The sequence below is a fragment of the Hemiscyllium ocellatum genome, chromosome 12 (assembly GCF_020745735.1).
Source record: "Hemiscyllium ocellatum isolate sHemOce1 chromosome 12, sHemOce1.pat.X.cur, whole genome shotgun sequence".
In the NCBI taxonomy this organism is placed as follows: domain Eukaryota; kingdom Metazoa; phylum Chordata; class Chondrichthyes; order Orectolobiformes; family Hemiscylliidae; genus Hemiscyllium; species Hemiscyllium ocellatum.
Window position 1 is genome coordinate 65,162,113 of NC_083412.1, and position 18,023 is coordinate 65,180,135.

Sequence of the window (18,023 nt, forward strand, 5' to 3'; positions counted from 1 at the left end):
CACTAGATCTAGTGTTTGGTAATGAAGCAGGCCAGGAGTTTGATTTAGCTGTAGGTGAGCACTTTGGAGAAAGTGACCATAATTATGTTTAGTTTAGCAATGGAAAAGGATAGGTACATGCCACAGGTCAAGAGTTATCAATGGGGTAAGAGCAATTATAATACGATTAGCAAGATTAGATTAGATTTTAGATTAGACTTACAGTGTGGAAACAGGCCCTTCGGCCCAACAAGTCCACACCGACCCGCCGAAGCGCAACCCACCCATACCCCTAACCTAACACTACGGGCAATTTAGCATGGCCAATTCACCTGACCCGCACATCTTTGGATTGTGGGAGGAAACCGGAGCACCCAGAGGAAACCCACGCAGACACGGGGAGAATGTGCAAACTCCACACAGTCAGTCGCCTGAGTCGGGAATTGAACGCGGGTCTCAGGCGCTGTGAGACAGCAGTGCTAACCATCGTGCCACCATGCCACCCTTGTAGACTTAGGATGCATAGAATGGGGTAGCAAAATGCAGGGGATGGGGACAATGGAAATGTGGAGCTAGTTTAAGGAACAGATATTGCACGTCCTTGATAGGTATGTCCCTGTCAGGCAGGGAGGAAGTGATAAGGTAAGGGAACTGTGGTTTACTACAAAAATTGCATCGCTTGTTAAGCGGAAGAAGGAGGCTTATGTGTTGATGAGACAAGATGGTTCAGATGAGGCAATAGAGAGATACAGATTAGCTAGGAAGGATTTAAAAAGAGTTAAGAAGAGCAAAGAGAGGACATGAGCAGCTTTTTAGCAGGTAGAATAAAGGAGAACCCTAATGCCTTCTATAGGTATGTGAAAATAAAAGGATGACTAGGGTATGAATAGGGCCAGTCAAAGACAGAAGTGGAAAGTTGAGTGTGGACCCTGTGGAGATCAGAGAGGTGCTAAACAAACACTTCTCATCGGTTTTCACTCAGCAAAAGGAGAATATTGTAGAGGAGAAGAATGAGATATGAGATATCAGACTAGAAAGGATCGAGGTTAGTTCCGAAGAGGTGTTATCAATTCTAGAAGGAGTGAAAATAGACAAGTCCCCTGGGCCAGATGGGATTTATCTGAAGATTTTCTAGGAAGCTGTGGAGGAAATAGCAGAGCCTTTGGCTTTGATGTTTGAGTCGTCATTGTCTACAGGTTTAGCACCAGAGGACTGGAGGATTGCAAATGTTGTGCCCTTGTTCAAGAAGGGTGTAGAGATGACCATGTGATTATAGACCAGTGAGCCTTATTTCTGTTGTAGGAAAGGTTTTGGAAAAGCTTATAAGAGATAGGATTATAATCATCTAGCAAGCAACAATTTGATTTCAGATAATCAACATGGTTTCATCAAGGACAGGTCATGCATCACAAACCTCTGAGTTTTTTTGAGAAGGTGACCAAGCACGTTGATGAGGGTAGAGCAGTTGACATGTACATGGACTTCAGTAAAGCCTTTGATAAGGTTCCACATGGTAGGCTATTGGAGAAAATGCAGAGGCATGGGATTGAGGGTGATTTAGCATTTTGGATTAGAAATTGGCTTTCCGAAAGAAGGCAGCGAGTGGTGATTGATGGAAAATGTTCAGCCTGGAGACTGGTTACTAGTGGTGTGCCACAAGGATCTGTTTTGGGACCACTGCTGTTTGTCATTTTTACAAATGACATAGACTCAGGCATAGGTGATTAGATTAGACTTAGATTAGACTTACAGTGTGGAAACAGGCCCTTCGGCCCAACAAGTCCACACCGACCCGCCGAAGCGCAACCCACCCATACCCCTACATTTACCCCTTACCTAACACTACGGGCAATTTAGCATGGCCAATTCACCTGACCCGCACATCTTTGGACTGTGGGAGGAAACCGGAGCACCCGGAGGAAACCCACGCAGACACGGGGAGAACGTGCAAACTCCACACAGTCTGTCGCCTGAGTCAGGAATTGAACCCAGGTCTCAGGTGCTGTGAGGCAGCAGTGCTAACCACTGTGCCACCGTGCCGCCCAGGTGGATGGGTTCGTAAGTTTGCCGGTGACACTAAAGTTGGTAGAATGGTGGACAGTGCGGAACAATGTTGCAGGTTGCAGGGGGACTTGGATAAACTGCAGGATTGGGCTGAGAGGTGGCAAATGAGTTCAATGCTGCTAAATGTGAGGTGATTCACTTTGGGACGAATAGTAGGAAGGCAGAGTACTGGGACAATGGAAAGATTCTTGGTAGTGTGGATGTGCAGAAGGATCTTGGAGTCCACGTACATAGATCCCTGAAAGTTGCCTGCCAGGTTGATAGTGCTGTTAAGAAGGCATACAGCGTGTTAGGGTTCATTGGTAGAGGGATTGAGTTCCGGAGCCGCAATGTGATGCTACAACTATACAAAATGCTTGTGCGGCCGCACTTGTAGTTCTGGTTGCCACATTACAGGAAGGATGTGGAAGCATTGGAAAAGGTGCAGAGGAGATTTACCAGGATGTTGCCTGGTCTGGAAGGAAGGTCTTATGAGGAAAGGCTGAGAGACTTGGGTCTGTTCTCATTGGAAAGAAGATGGCTAAGAGGGCATTTGATAGAGAAATACAAGATGATCAGAGGAATAGATAGGGTAGAAAGTGGAAGTCTTTTTCCTAGGATGATGACGTCAACTTAAATGAGGGGGCATAACTACAAATTGAGGGGTGATAGATTTAAGGCAGATGTCAGAGGCAGGTTCTTTACTCAGAGAGTGGTAAGGGCATGGAATGTAGTTAACTCAGCCACATTAGGGAGATTTAAACAATCCTTGGACAAGTACATGGATGATGGGATAGTGTAGGGTGATGAGCATACAGGTTCACAGGTCACAGTTCACAGGTCGATGCAACCTCAAGGGCGGAAAGGCCTGTTCTGAGCTATACTGTTCTATGTAATATGTTCTAAATTCCATGATTATATCTGTCCCAGTCAGGTTTCAACCCCTACCACTGTTCCAAAACAGATCATGAAAAATCACAAATTTAATCCTATGTGATGGAGATGAAGATAAACTTTTCCTTCTCAACCTTTAACAAGATTAACCTCACCCTCCTCTTCCAAGGATCTATCTATGGTTGCTTTCTGCTTCTCACATACATTATGCCCCCAGCCAGCATCATCCAAACATGGCATTGGTGCGTCTGTGCACCTTGACCACCCGACTCTACCTCCCATTCTCAACTCTTCTTCTAAATTATCAGACTGATTATCCAACATCCAGTAGATGATCAAACATTTTCTCTAATATTTGCAAGACTGAACATATTCATGCCTGCTCTAAACTCCAATATATACCAATTTTGTGTTCTTGGTAATAGTCTGCGATTACATTTATCTCTTTGCAACCTTGGTCACATACATGATCCTGAAATGGGCTTTAACTTCAACTATTGAGAGTGGTTGGAAAAGCATAGCTGGTCAGGTAGCATCTGAGCAGCAGGAAAATCTATGTATCAAACATAAGCCCGTCATCAGGAATGAGGTTTGTGGGCCAACGGGTTGAGAGATAATTGGAGGTGGGGGGTGTGGAGCTTGGGGGAAGTACTTCAATTGTCTATTTCCACCTGCATCACATTGCTAAACTCCACCTGTGTTACTTCATCTACTGCAGAAACTCTGATTCATACCTTTAAAATTCAACCATTCCAATGCACTCCTGATTGGTCTTGGATAACACCCAAAATTCTGATACTTGTGCATAAGCTTGCAACAAGTACATTCCCCAATCTTTCCTGTGCTCTTTGATCTGCATTTGTTCCCAATCAAGCAAATTCGAATTTTAAAATTCTCATCTTTGTTTTCAAATCCATTCATAGCACCACCCATTTTCCACCTCTACTATCCTTCAAGTTACCTATATTTGCATTCCGATCTCTAGTGTATCCTCGGTTTAATTGCTCCACCTTTGATGGCCATAGGCTCTAAACTCTAGAATAATTTCCCTAACACCTCTCTGAATCCCTACCTCACTTTCCTCCTTTAAAACATCTCTTAAAGGTTAACCTTTTGATCATTTGTCCTACTACATTGTATCTCCTTATGTGGCCTGGTGTTGCACTTTGTTATACAAAGCACATTGAGATATTTCATTATGTTTAAAAGATGTGATACAAGTTGTAACAGTAACCATAACATTTCTGGACTAGTACAAAATCCAACATAGCTGCTGAGACCAGACTGAATGAATCTTGCACACCTGAAAGTGAAATTCCAGTTTGGACCAAAACCATCATTTCTAAGTTTGACTTGTGTTTTTCAAACTAATTATAGTTCACTCATGCCTTTTAGGGAAGGAAACCTATTGTCCTTGCCCATTTGGGTTTATATGTAACTCCAGCCCCATGAAAAGGCATGTACATGTGGCTTAACACAACTGCCTCTGAAATACCCTAGGGCAGTTTACTTAGATCAAAACCAGTAGAGTCAATTGAGAAAACAAACGTCATCCTCTGACCATTTAGCATGTGTAATACATGCTTATCTTACCAGCAACGTTGTCAAAAAGTGTGGTGCTGGAAAAGCACAGCGGGTCAGGCAGCATCCGAGGAGCAGGAGAGTCGACACTTGGAGCATAAGCCCTTTGTCAGGATGCTGTGCTTTTCCAGCACCACACTTTTTGATTCTGATCTTCAGAGTCTGCTGTCCTCACTTTTTAACCAGCAACATTCACCTCCAATAAGTTTTATATAACAACCACGTTACAACGGGTGTATTTTTATTAAGATATCTGGTTTGGCCACATTTTTTGAAGTGGATTGCCCGTGAGGTCATGTGCCTTACCTGTTTGGCGAGTGGGGAGGGTAAGGACTTTTATTGTGAAAACAAGCAAGCAGTCAGCCTTGTCCCGGAACACAACGAACCGGTTCCACCGGGATGAGGGAAACACAATAGGAGGGCAGAGAAACTGCCAGCCACATTTATTACCGGAACTCTGCCCTAAAATCGCCAGGCCTTGTACCTGTGATGACTTTGGAAAAGTGAAGCAATCGGTAACGAATTAAAGAAGGGACTGAAAACAACAATGAAGAAACTCGGCGCCTATGTTGTTTTCTCCCTCACTCAAACAGGTAGGAACAGCGATGGGGAGGCTATCTGGGAATGATGGTGTGGAAAAGATTCACATCCTTTGTCTATAAATATGTTGTATGATTGTGTTCTCTCTGCCAACGAATATGTTGTGCAAACCTCGTAACTTCAGTGTTTCAAAGCTCAGAAATAATGTTTGCCTGCTGGGGACGGACAACAGGTGAGTGGGGATTGATCCAATGTTAAATGTCGAGACTATTCAAAGGTTACCATCGGCCCTCAGTGAGCGAGACTGTCCCAGTTTTAAATGCACCCAGGAGGATTCTAACATCGTGTGAGTGGAGGATAAAGTTGACCCTGATTGTATTCACTAGATGTCTTTCGAGAATTTATTTGTTTGTGTGGCGTTTACTGGACATGCTACAATCTGGAGCCAAAAACTAAAGGACGTTATAAATCTCAAACACTCTCTGTTGGAAGAGTACTTAATGAATTTCTTGCCTTTTAAAAAAAATAAATGCGAGTATAGTTTCACAAAATTATTTCCTTTTGTTGGTTCGGGGAGTCTCTTGAACTGGTCCAATATGGCAGGTGTTGGAGCAGAGTGGACTGGCCTTCTTCATTGCTCCTCCTATACTTTAGTACGTATTACAGAGACGGTTACCACCCTAGGTGCACTGTCGTGTTGGCTTGTTTATCCATTTAAGCAATGCCTTATGCAGGAAAAGTTCGAATGTAATTCCTCCTAAAACAGTTTCCAATACGTAATCGCATTCCCCAAAGCATTCATTTCATGCACTTTTTGCTAAAGTACAGGCAGGTAAAAGTGGCCACTTTTAATTATAGGCTCCCGTGTCTTCTTTCCCTCCCTGCCCCACTGTTTAACACTGAGCACTTACAATTATGAGGTTCAATGTTTTGGGACTGCATTTTCACATTTAGGCTAAAACTGAAGACAATTGTGTGCCTATTCTGAAGTCTGCCTGAGGATAATAGGCTTGATTGTTTGTTGGAAAGAAAGAACAAGTTATTTGTGCTTGTGTGTTGGCAGTGGAACTTGAAAATCCCAAGGCCTAGGAAAGTGTTGAGGATGTTGGGTTGTAAAACGTTATAGCTTCACTATCCATTCAGTTCCAAGATGAAATAGCTGGCCTGTAAAAGATAGCTAATTCAGCATTTCTACCTCAATACAAAGCCAGTGTGATTTACAATTGTTCCCTAGCAACAATACCTTCAATGCTCACATCCAAATCATTTATATAAATGACAGAAAGTAGTGGACCCAACACCGATCCTTGTGGCACACTGCTGGCCACAGGCCTCCAGTGTGAAAAGTAACCCTCTACCACCACCACCTTCTACCTTTTGAGCCAGTTCTGTATCCAAATGGCTAGCGGTCCCTGTATTGCACGTGAGCTAACCAGTCTACCATGAGAAACCTTGTCGAACGCCTAACTGAAGTCCATGTAGGCCACTGCTCTACCATGATCAATCCTGTTTGTTACTTCTTCAAAAAACCTCAGTCAAGTTAGTGAGATGTGATTTCCCACATGCAAAGCTGTGTTGACTATCCCTAATCAGTTCTTGCCTTTCCAAAAAAATGTAAATCCTGTCCCTCAGGATTCCCTCCATCAACTTGAACACCATCGATGTCAGGTCACCAGTCAATAGTTCTCTGGCTTTTCCTTACTACCTTTCTTAAACAGTGGCACCACTTTAGTCAACCTCCTGGTACATCACCTGTGACTTGTGTTGATCCAAACATATCAGCAAGGGGCCCAGCAACCAATTCCCTAGCTTCCTAAAATTGGACACCAAAATTGAAGGTATAGTGGACAGCAAAGAAGGTTACCTCAGCGTACAGTAGGATTTGATCAGGTAAGCTTAGGAGTGGCTGATGGAGTTTAATTTAGATAAACATGAGGTGCTGCATTTGGAAGGGCAAATCCAGGTAGGACTTGTACACTTAATAGTAAGGTCCTGGGGATAGTTGCTGAACAAAGAGATGTTGGAGTGCAGGTTCATAGTTCTTTGAAAGTGAAGTCTCAAGTAGACAAGATCGTGGAGAAGGTGTTTGGTATGCTTTCCTTCATTGGTCAGAATATTGAATATAGGAGTTGGGAAGTCATGTTGTGGCTGTACAAGATGTTGGTTCAGCCAGTTTTGGTCTCCCTGCTTTGGAAGGGTGTTTGTGAAACTTGAAAGGGTTCAGAAAAGATTTACAAGGATATTGCCAGGGTTGGAGGGTTTGAGCTATAGGGAGAGGCTGAATAGAATGGTGCTGTTTTCCCTGGAGCATCAGAGACTGAAGGATGATCTTGTAGAGGTTTATAAAATCATGAGGGGCATGGATAGGATAAATAGACAGGGTCTTTTCCCTGGGGTGGGGAGCTCAAAACTAAAGGGTATAGGTTTAGGGTGAGAGGGGAAAGATATAAAAGGGACCTAAAGGGGCAACTTTTTTATGCAGGAGGTGGTGCGTGTATGGAATGAGCTGCCAGAGGAAGTGGTAGAGCTTGGTACATTTACAGCATTTCAAAGGCATCTGGATGGGTACCTGAATAAGAACGATTTAGAGGGATGTGGGCCAAGTGATGGCAAATGGGACTAGATTAATTTAGGCTATCTGAACAAGTTGGACTGAAAGGTCTGTTTCTGTGCTGTACATCTCTATGACTCTGCAGCCACTCTGAAGATCAGGTCACAGGCTTTTCGGAAATATCACTGCATAACAGACAGCAGCTTTACATAGCCAGCAGAACTACAGACCACTAGGCTTCACAGTCTAACACAGGTGATGTCAGAGGGACACAGGCTAGTGGAAGAGATGCATTCTGATTTATGGATTATAAGAGATTCAGCCTTGTGGGATGGATTGTATGGTTTGTGTTGGATAGCAAACACCAGAAACAAATCCAAGCACCTGGTCCTTCAAATTTACTAGTCAGTCCAATGTATTGCAAACTCATTGGGAGCCAGGATTGGTTGCAACAAGAGGTACCATTGGTTAATATCAAACTCTACTTTTGTGTAATTTAAAATCTAAGTTGCCTGCAAAAAGTGTTTAGCTAATAGAGTTCAGTCACTATACAGTAAAATTGAAATCTCATCATCCTTTCCATCTATTAACTGCAAGCTCTCTAATTTAAAAAAAATCTTTTAGTGAAGACCATAAAACTAGTTTGAGAAGTTTTTCTGGATTTTGTTACCTGCTTTGATAAGTAAATGTAAGTTTAGTAAAACTAGGATCAGATTTTCCCCTGCTTTTTGGGTAGGTGCAGTGTTCTTGTTTAGTATTGCTGCCTTCTGAAGGGATTTTCTCCAATGTGACTTATTGGATTTGGCCTTTTACCTTTTCTTGTCAAATATTATTTGTTGCATGTTGATCTACAAGTGAACAAATTATTTAGTGGACAAACCATTCCCAAATGAAATGCTTTTACAGAGTAAATTGACTTTCCTCTCTCTCTCTCTCATTTGCCATTTTATTAATCTCCCCCTGAATAAATAGCAATGATGATATTCCCCTAAATTTTCTATTGGGTCTGTAACCTATCATTGCCTGGTTTCAAAAGGGCGCATCTCTCATGATCATGATTGTAATGAAAAGCAATCGACAACACATTGCAATTACATCTCAGAATAGTCCTGGAAACAACAAGCATTGTCTGATATCCGCAGCAGTTCCTTGCTTTGCATTGTGCCTGCAATGCAAGGCTGGCAGTTCATTTTGAATTTGGTGCTTTTGTATCTTCCTACCTGTACAATTGTATTACAGTGCTCCAGCATTGTAGTGTAAGTGTTGATAACCTATTTAAGTAAAAGTATATATGCACTTCTGCTTCAAATAATATTGGAAGTGGTTAAGGCAGCATCGATGGAAATGATGAATTTAAATTATTTTACCTGTTGGTATACATTGTGCTTTAGCAGTAAAGGGCCATATTAAGAGTTTCAGTTATTGATGTCATGGTTCTAAGTGAAACCTGGCTCACGAATGCATTTTTTTTTCCCCTTCCTGTTCCTTCCTGATTCTATCTGCTCCACCCAAACTACCATAGTCGCAAAATGACCAAATCACTTAGTCTTTTTTTAGATTAGATTCCCTATGGAATGGAAACAGGCCCTTCGGCCCAACAAGTCCACACTGACCCTCCAAAGAGCAACCCACCCAGACCATTCCCCTACATTTACCCCTGACTAATGCACTTAACACGATGGGCAATTTAGCATGGCCAATTCACCTAACTGGCACATCTTTGGACTATGGGAGGAAACCAGAGCACCTGGAGGAAACCCACGCAGACACGGGGAGAATGTACAAACTCTGCACAGACAGTCGCCCGAGGCTGGAATCGACACTGGGACCCTGGTGCTGTGAGGCAGCAGTGCTAACCACTGTGCCAAACCCCTTCCTTTTCTGGCATCTTTTCCTTCAGGCACCTCACCTTTTTTTTTCCCCTAATCCTTTATACTTCATCTTTAATCACTTTTCTCCCCTACCTTTCAAGTTCCACTTCATATTTCTCCCCACTTTCTTCCTCAACCACTAAACTGGGCAACTTTTTTGATGAACTCATTTTGCCTTAATTTCATGCCTTCCAATCCACCCTGATCTTCTCTGTCCATGTAAACAGTTCTACCCAAATTTATAGATGATCCTTTGACTTTGCCTTTCACATGATTGATTGATTGATTGATTGTTTTTCACTTGAAATCCTGGATATTAACAACCACTAATTATTCCTGTGTTTCTTCATTGCCTGACCACTTTCTAATTCTGCTTTCTTTTTTGTCCACTCTGAGGACAAACTGCTCTTTTGAGGCACTGACAATGACTTTTTCAACTCCCAGATGTCTAGTCTTTGTTCCTAGTTTAATCATGATATTATTGTTTTTACTAAACTGTGCAAATAATCTCTCACCTGCTCATCTGATATTGTCTGAGATTATAATCCTTGCTTGTTCCATTCTGATGGTTCTTCCATTTGCACTCTGCTCGTGTCTAAACAGTGTAAACTGAAGGTATGTGAATGTACAATAATGGTTTACCAGATGAATACGCTCTCGCCAGACCTGAATAATAAGACTATAAGGCATTATTTCCTCCAGCAAAACTAGTTACTATTAGGATCATGCTGAAGAATAAAAATAATCCCACCTTTTAGTAGCCATAAACCAGTCAGCATTTCCTCCAATAAGTGCAGATTAGATTCTCTACAGTGTGGAAACAGGCCCTTCGGCCCAACCAGTCCACCAAAGAGTAACCCACCCAGACCCGTTTCTCTCTGACTAATGCACCTAACACTATGGGCAATTTACTATGGCCAATTCACCTGGCCTGCGGGAGGAAACCGGAGCACTCAGAGGAAACCTGTGCAGACACGGGCAGAATGTGCAAACTCCATGCAGACAGTGACCTGAGGCTGGAATCGAACCTGGGACCTTGGTGCTATGAGGCAGTAGTGCTAACCATTGAGCCACAGTGCTTGGTCTTTTGGCTTTGAATATGTGTAGTGCACATTACTCAAGGATTTTCTATAACTTTGATTTGTCACCATCCACTCAAGTGCATTTGCCATTCCCTCTTCCCTTTTACATTTTCCTGATTTTCCTGCTCCTCGGATGCTACCTGAACTGCTGTGCTTTTCCAGCACCACTCTAATCTAGACTCTTCCCTTTACAATCAATGAAATGATGTTTGAGCAAAGGAGCAGGAATATCTTGTCGCAATGACCTTGATGAGACCACACCTGCAGTATCATGTGTAGTTTTAGTCCCATTTATCTGAGGAGGGATGTTCTGATTATGGAGGAAATACAATAACGATTTACCAGATGAAGGGCAGGACTGACATATAAAGAGACTAAATCAATTAAGGCTATATTCACTGAAGTTTAGAAGAGCAGGCGGGGACAGCATAGAAATGTATGGCATTCTAATAGGACTAACAGGGTAAACTTAGGAATAATGTTGCACTGACTATGGATCACAGTTTAACAAAAAACTGTGATTCATATATCCAACTGTGTTCCTCCTCCCTCCACAAGGATCTCAGTGAGCCCCTCTTTCACTGCACCCTCCAGGTCATTATCTTAGCCTGCTGTATTTTTCTAGCACCACATTTTTCAACTCTCGGTTTAAGAATACAGGATAGATCATTTAGCACTGAAATGTGATATTTCTTTATCCAGAGGTGGTGAGCTTCCCCCATCCCTGTCACAAGAGCCCAGGACCTAACCATAGTGTTTTGCTCTCAAAACTATTATGCATCCATCTCTTCCTTTTTAACAGCTGCCTTACAAACCCACGTCTTGAATTAACTTGACTGAGTGACATGCTATTTAAAGCAGTGCTGAGGAGTTCCTTGGGTGTTCTAGCTAATATTTATCCCACAACTGATGCCAACTAACTATCTGGTAATTAGCTTATTACTGATTCATTGTGCAATCTAGCTATGCATCAATTGGCTCTTGACATTACTTGCATTCCAACAGTGACTACACTTCCAAAAAATATTTTGTTCAATGTACTATATTTAAGATGTTGTGATGTCAGATGGATTCCTCTTTCTTCTGTCTCTGATCCTGATTAAAAAAACTGTGGAATGTACATATGGCATGACAGCATTGCAAGCAATTGCTACATTATGTATCCTAGGAAATATCAAGTGTTAACATACTGTTGGATAGCATACTATTGCCATTCTCCACCATTCAAAATATTAAAACTGGCAGCATAAAAGGACAATGAAGTGCTGAAATTTACAAAAATCAGCAAAATATAACATTCTTTCATGAGACCTATTCAAGTATGGTGTCTATAATTCTCTTATTTTTGCATATTTGATCATTTCAGTGATTTGGCAAGTGAGTGTGGAGTTAGTCCTTACTTTGTGTTCCATTTGAACATTATTCTTTCACAGTAACATTACACATTTCTGTGCAAGTGTCACACAGTTTTACTTTGATATCATATCTAAATATTGTACTTGGCTGTGGTGAATGGGAGATTTTGGATTATAGTACAATTGACACGTGATAGTATGGGTTATCTTAGTGGACTAGTTTATTTTTTCCCTATCATATTAATATTCTTATCTTCCTATCTTAAACAATTCGTGATTTGGACAATGTACCATCATGTTCATTTGTTGTGTGATGAGGCCCACTTATAAAATTGTGGTGTATCAGGCTGGTAGAATGCTATTGTTTATTCTAAAGTCAACATGGGGCTTGCTGCAGATGATAAGATCTCTGCTGTTTTAAAATATATGCACACCAAGCATCAGCGAGCAAGCTTACATCCAGAACAAACCTTGTACTTGTGATACAAACCTTCTCCAAAGTCGCAAATCCTAAATATCAGTTTAAGACACTGATAATTCTCCAAACTCTTATCAAAATTTCAGATTACTTTGTCAAATAAATTATTTATTCCTCCTTTCCTTTTTAATTTAAAGCAACAGCTAAGTTTTGAAACAGTCACCCTTGATTTTTGAACCCCTTTGTGGCTTCAGCCCCCTCCAGGTTTGCCAAGACCTCTGTGTCTCACAATTTTTATTTACATCACCTTTGGCCTGCCCTGTCTTTCTCACATTCTTATATAGTGGAAATATAATAAAAGATATTCCTTAAAACCTATCTCTTTGTCAAGCTTCTGATCATTCCCCAAAGTGCATGGCTTGGTGTCATATTTTGTTTGCTCGATACTTCTGAGAAGTACCTTGAAGTTTTACAATGTTAAGGAGGCTAAATCTCTGCAAGTTGTCTGTTCTGTAGATGAAAAGATGAGTTGAGCGAACAAACAAAGAGAGAAACGTTTGGAGTTAGATTTGTGTCTGACCTCATTTCTGTTGTTTCACCATACTGTGGGATAAACTATTGCAATGCCCTCTCACACACTGCTGCTTTTGTTTAATCAACTAAACAATTCAGGCTGCTTCCTGATTTGGAGTATCATAAAATATACCTTTTAAAATCTTGGCAATAGAAGTCAAGAACTGATTTTGGTTTGAAGGCATTTTTAACATCCTTTTTTTGGGGAAACATTAATTGTAATCTTCCGTTCACATTGTGTTGTTTTGTGTCATTCTACTAGAAATTAAACAACGTGAAATTACACATACTCTATGGATGAAACCATGATATATGCAATTTTAGATAGTCTGGGTTGGGACTTAATTAACACCTCATTAGAATTTAAAAAAAACACACCTTCCATTACATCTTTATTTTTAAATGGCAGAGTTGTTGGAGTTAGTATTTTGTATTTAGTTTTGCAGATGCTTTTCATTAGATTATGATTTCCTTTTATGCTTTAGAAATTGCCATTAAGTATGAAACAGATTCAATTATGGCTTCAATATTGTATCAATTTTTTTGACACTTTCTTGCTCGGTGGTGTTTTTCTAAGATGTTACAAGCCAAATCTTTCAGTAGCAGGTTTTCCTGTGATAACAATAGAAGAACTCTCATTTTGAGGAATTGAGAATTTCTGGAATATGAACTTTGAAACCCTCGAGAGGAAATAAATGGCAGTGTTACAAGCAATAGACTGACAGCTGTGGCAACAGACTTTTTGAAAAAGGCTGCAAGTTTTTTTTTAAGAGGACAGAGAGTTTTAGAATGAAAGCCTAATGTATTGCAGTGGATGTTACCCTTCGTGTAGCACGCATTCTGTTTAAAAAGCTGGAAAGCAATTTCTTTCCTATTTCGGGGGGAAAGTAGGGGGTCTAAGCTGTCTTCTATATTCAGCAAATAAAATGTACTAGTTCCCATATAACAAGGATTAATAATAGTAAATTCAAACTAATTATTTTACATTTACTTCACGGTATCATAGAGTTATTGCACACAGAAGGAGGTCATTTGACTCATTTTCTCTGCATGGTTTTCTGAATGGATACTGACTACTACTCCTCTGCCTTCTCCCCATAAACCTGCATGTTTGTTTGTTCTTCCGATAATAAGCCAATTCTCTTTTGAAATTTGATTTTTTTTTGTTTAACCTATTTTTCTAATCAGCCTGTTCAGGGATGCTACTACACACCTCCGGAGCAGGTGGAACTTGAACTCAGCCCTCTTGATGAAGGAGTAGGGACACTATTACTGTCATAAGAGGGCCTTGCCCAATTCCTTTTCCAAATGCCTTAGTCAAATTTGCCTGCACTTGTTTTCATGTAGTGCTTTCTACATTCTAACCACCAATTGCATGAAAATATTTCTCCTAGTATCTGGTTGGATATTTCTGGCAATTAGCTTAAATCTGTGTCCCATGTTCTCAATCCTTGCAACAATGGGAATTTATTTTTTCTTATCTGTTGTGTTCAGGAAAGCATTAAACCTCTGCAGACTCAATGGCTCAAATGGACACTTAGCAGTAATGCACTGGAAGATTCAGTGGTAATGGCAATGCAGTACCACTGAGGTACAGGCCAAAAACCTCAATATGAAAGGAAAATAAAACTTGTTGAAGCAACGAGGAGGGAGATACTTCTGGCAGTTGTAACAGACAAGGATTAGATTAGATTCCTTACAGTGTGGAAACAGCCTCTTCGGCTCAACAAGTCCACACCAACCCTCCCAGACCCATTTCCCTCTAATGCACCTAATACTACGGGGCAATTTAGCATGGCCAATTCACCTGGCCTGCACATCTTTGGATGGTGGAAGGAAACCAGAGCACCCAGAGGAAACCCACGCAGACACTGGGAGAATCAAACCTGGGACCCTGACGCAGTAGTGCTAACCACTGAGCCACCGTGCTGCCCCAAAGGTTAGGCTATAGACAACAGCTGTTTTAGATTTGACTCAATAACATGTTCAACTTAAACCAATTCACAGTCGGGTTTTCAAAGTTATATGTGACACAGATGGAGAAACTGGTGGTACTGGTTAGGCAGCAGAAATAGTAGGAATTACAAGAAGCCCAGTAATGAATGCTTTGGTTACCAATTCATGCAATTGTGTCATTGGATAGTGGATGCACATCAAAGTGTGTGGAGTGGAAAGGTTAAAATGTTACCTGTATTCTTTAAATAATGAGTAAAGTAAGGCTATTGAATTTTAGAGTTCTACTGTTTCAGGATGACATACTGAAATAACTTCAGAAAAGAAAAGACATGATTTCTTGTGGTGGAGCAGGTATTGTTGGTATGGGGAAAGAAATTTTGAGGGAAAAAGAGTTTACCCATTCCTTTTCTCCTAGGATAAAAATCTTAGGATGCAGGAATAAGAGGTGATGAGTACATGATACTTTACAGAACAAATCAACAATAAAATAACATATGCTACATAAAAAAGACAACAGCCCATTGACAAGAGTCTTTACATCGTAGCAATGGTTTTTATTGCATAAGTGGAGAAAGAAACCCATCTTGCACTTAGACACAACAACTAGATTTAGCTTGTCAGCAACAATGTATAGTACAGAGAATATAGCAAACAGGTTAATGGAGGAATGGTTACGAACTGGACAGTGAACACCAGCTAAATCCGTAACTGGCTATGGAAGAAGATTTACTACTCATGAACTTAGGAAGATGTGTGAAAATATGAACATTGTGGTAATGCAAAAAACAGTCGAAAAGCTTTCGTTATAAAGCAAATGAAAGAACCATGAAAACAGATGCGATGTTTCCTAAAATGCTGATAAACAATGATCACGATGTAAATTGACATCTGCTTTGGCACTGGCAATGTGAAGAGCTCTGTGCAAATTGTTGTAGGCTGCAGTCCATATCAATTGGTTTTTGGGAGAAATCCAAAACTTCCTTTGGTAATGAGTGATCATCCCCTGGCCTGGAAAGTGACCACAATTTAGCTCCACTTTTTTACTGAGCACTTCAATCACCTATGTATGGATAAAAGGCCACCACTGAGATCAAGGTTTAGAAAATGTGCAAGGTTAACAGAAATAAATTTCAATCTGTGAGACATGGTGTATTTCAAAAGAGTAGTGCAGAATGTCTAGGTATGATAGTGGTGAAAAACAATTTTACAGCATGGCAACCAAACTGTATTCCTCTAGGTTAATTGACATTAATTACACACTTGCAGAATATGAACAAGCCATAGAAAGTGATGAGGCACCATAATCTTCACATGTTCATGTTGGACACTTTGGGGATCAGAATATGGAAGATAGAGGGCTGACTGAACATGGACAATTGTTACTGAGGACAAAAACTGAAAGTAGGCACCAAAGTAACATACATGCCAGTGAATGGAGGACTTCCACTAATATAGAGAGAGCAGAGAAAACGAATACCAAATACAAACATTGGCTAAATATGAAAGGAAAGGGACAGAAGGTAAATTCCATGGGTTCGTAAACTGAAGTGAAGATGTGGAAGCTCAGAAAATGCCATTGAAATTCTAAAAATGAATCCGAAAGTGAATGTGGCCCAAGGAAAAGATCACAAATTTGTAAAAGGAATTCTGATCACAGAAGTGGGGTATGTTGCAGCCATCCAGAATGGGCTAGGATGGGAGGGTGAGTATAAATCATGGTTTGATGATAATATGGACTTCAGAACAGGCTGAAAATACACTAGAAACAGTGTTGTGATTGAGAAGTTGCAGTGGTGTAAACAAACTAGAAGGCAAGTTGATTGAGGATACCGTTCAGAAAGAGCTGGGAATCTTGAAAGAATTGGAAATGCCACCCTTATTCAGATGTAATATGAAAGTAAGTGTTATTGGTGTATTATAAAATGAGATGTAGAATGTTGAAGGATTGTTTGTGTATCTTTAATTAAAGTTTACTGAAGAGAGGGTATTAATGTAGCAATTAGTTAATCAGATAATTGGGTTAATTGTTTTAATTGAGCATAGGAGGTTGAGGGGTCGCCTATCTCTAGAGGTTTGTACAATCATGAGGGGCAAAAAGAAGATGAATAGCAAGGGTCTTTTCCTTAGGTTCAGGTGGTCAAAATGAGGGAGCATATTTTTAAACTGAGGGGTGAAAGATTTAAAAGGGACCAGAGAGGCAACTTACCCTCTCTCTGATTCATGTGTGGAATGAGCTGCCAGAGGAAGTGGTGGATGCAAGTACAGTTACAATGTTTAAAAGATATTTCAATATGTTCATAGATAGGAAACATTTGAAGGATATAGGTCAAACACAGGCAAGTGGGACTAGTTTAAGTTAGGAACATGGTTGGCATGGATTCGTTAGAGTCAGAGTCATTGAGACAGATCCATCTATATCATCAATATGTATCAGGAAGAGCAATGATTACAATACTGACCCCTGAGGAACTGCTACAAATCTTAAATCCAGAAACATCCAATATTTCCAGTGCTTTTGGTTTCCTGTCACCCAATTTCATATCAATGTTATTGCTTTCCCTTTTTATTTCATAAATTTTCAATTTTCAATATAATTCAACTTGAATTTATCATTAATATGATTGGTTTCACTTTAAGGAAAATTCCAAAGATTTATACATTATGTAGATTAGCCATGCTAAATTGCCCATATTGTAGGTCAGGTGGATTAGCCACGGGAAAATGCAGGATTACAGGGATAGGTTTGGGGCTGGGTGTGGGTGGGATGCTCTTCAGAGGATTGGTGTAGGCTTCATCGGCCTGCTTCCACACTGTGGAGGTTCTGTGATCGGACGCAAGTTGCATATTTAATATGCATTGGAGGTATTCAAAACCATCTTGAGGGAAAGGAAATAAACTAAAATCACACAATCTGTTACAGCAGCCTTCAGGTCTAGCAAGACAGTTGATGTCTTTGAGAGGTATTGTGTTATGCTTTGTGCCACAGAAACCATGAAACTCCCAGGAAACGTTTTAAGGATGTTGTGGTATCTGACTTTAAGTATTAAATACAAGAACCATTGAGATTGGCTGGGTGAAAATGTTATCTGTAAGGCTAATTTTGATGCCTATTTGGTTACACACATTTGAAAATGAATTTGTGCATGTTTTTTGTCTAGTCTATGATTTCCATCTTTCATA

At 40.5% G+C, this 18,023-nt stretch overlaps 1 protein-coding gene across 1 annotated transcript in view; it reads left to right on the forward strand.

The window, feature by feature from the left end:
* The first annotated feature begins 4,874 nt into the window (after positions 1-4,874).
* LOC132820806 (immunoglobulin-like domain-containing receptor 1) overlaps positions 4,875-18,023 on the forward strand; it is a 46,079-nt gene continuing 32,930 nt past the window's right edge. The window contains exon 1 of the mRNA XM_060833120.1: positions 4,875-5,090. Coding sequence (XP_060689103.1) covers positions 5,045-5,090 — 46 coding nt within the window. The 5' untranslated portion in view covers positions 4,875-5,044. The remainder of the gene's footprint in view (positions 5,091-18,023) is intronic.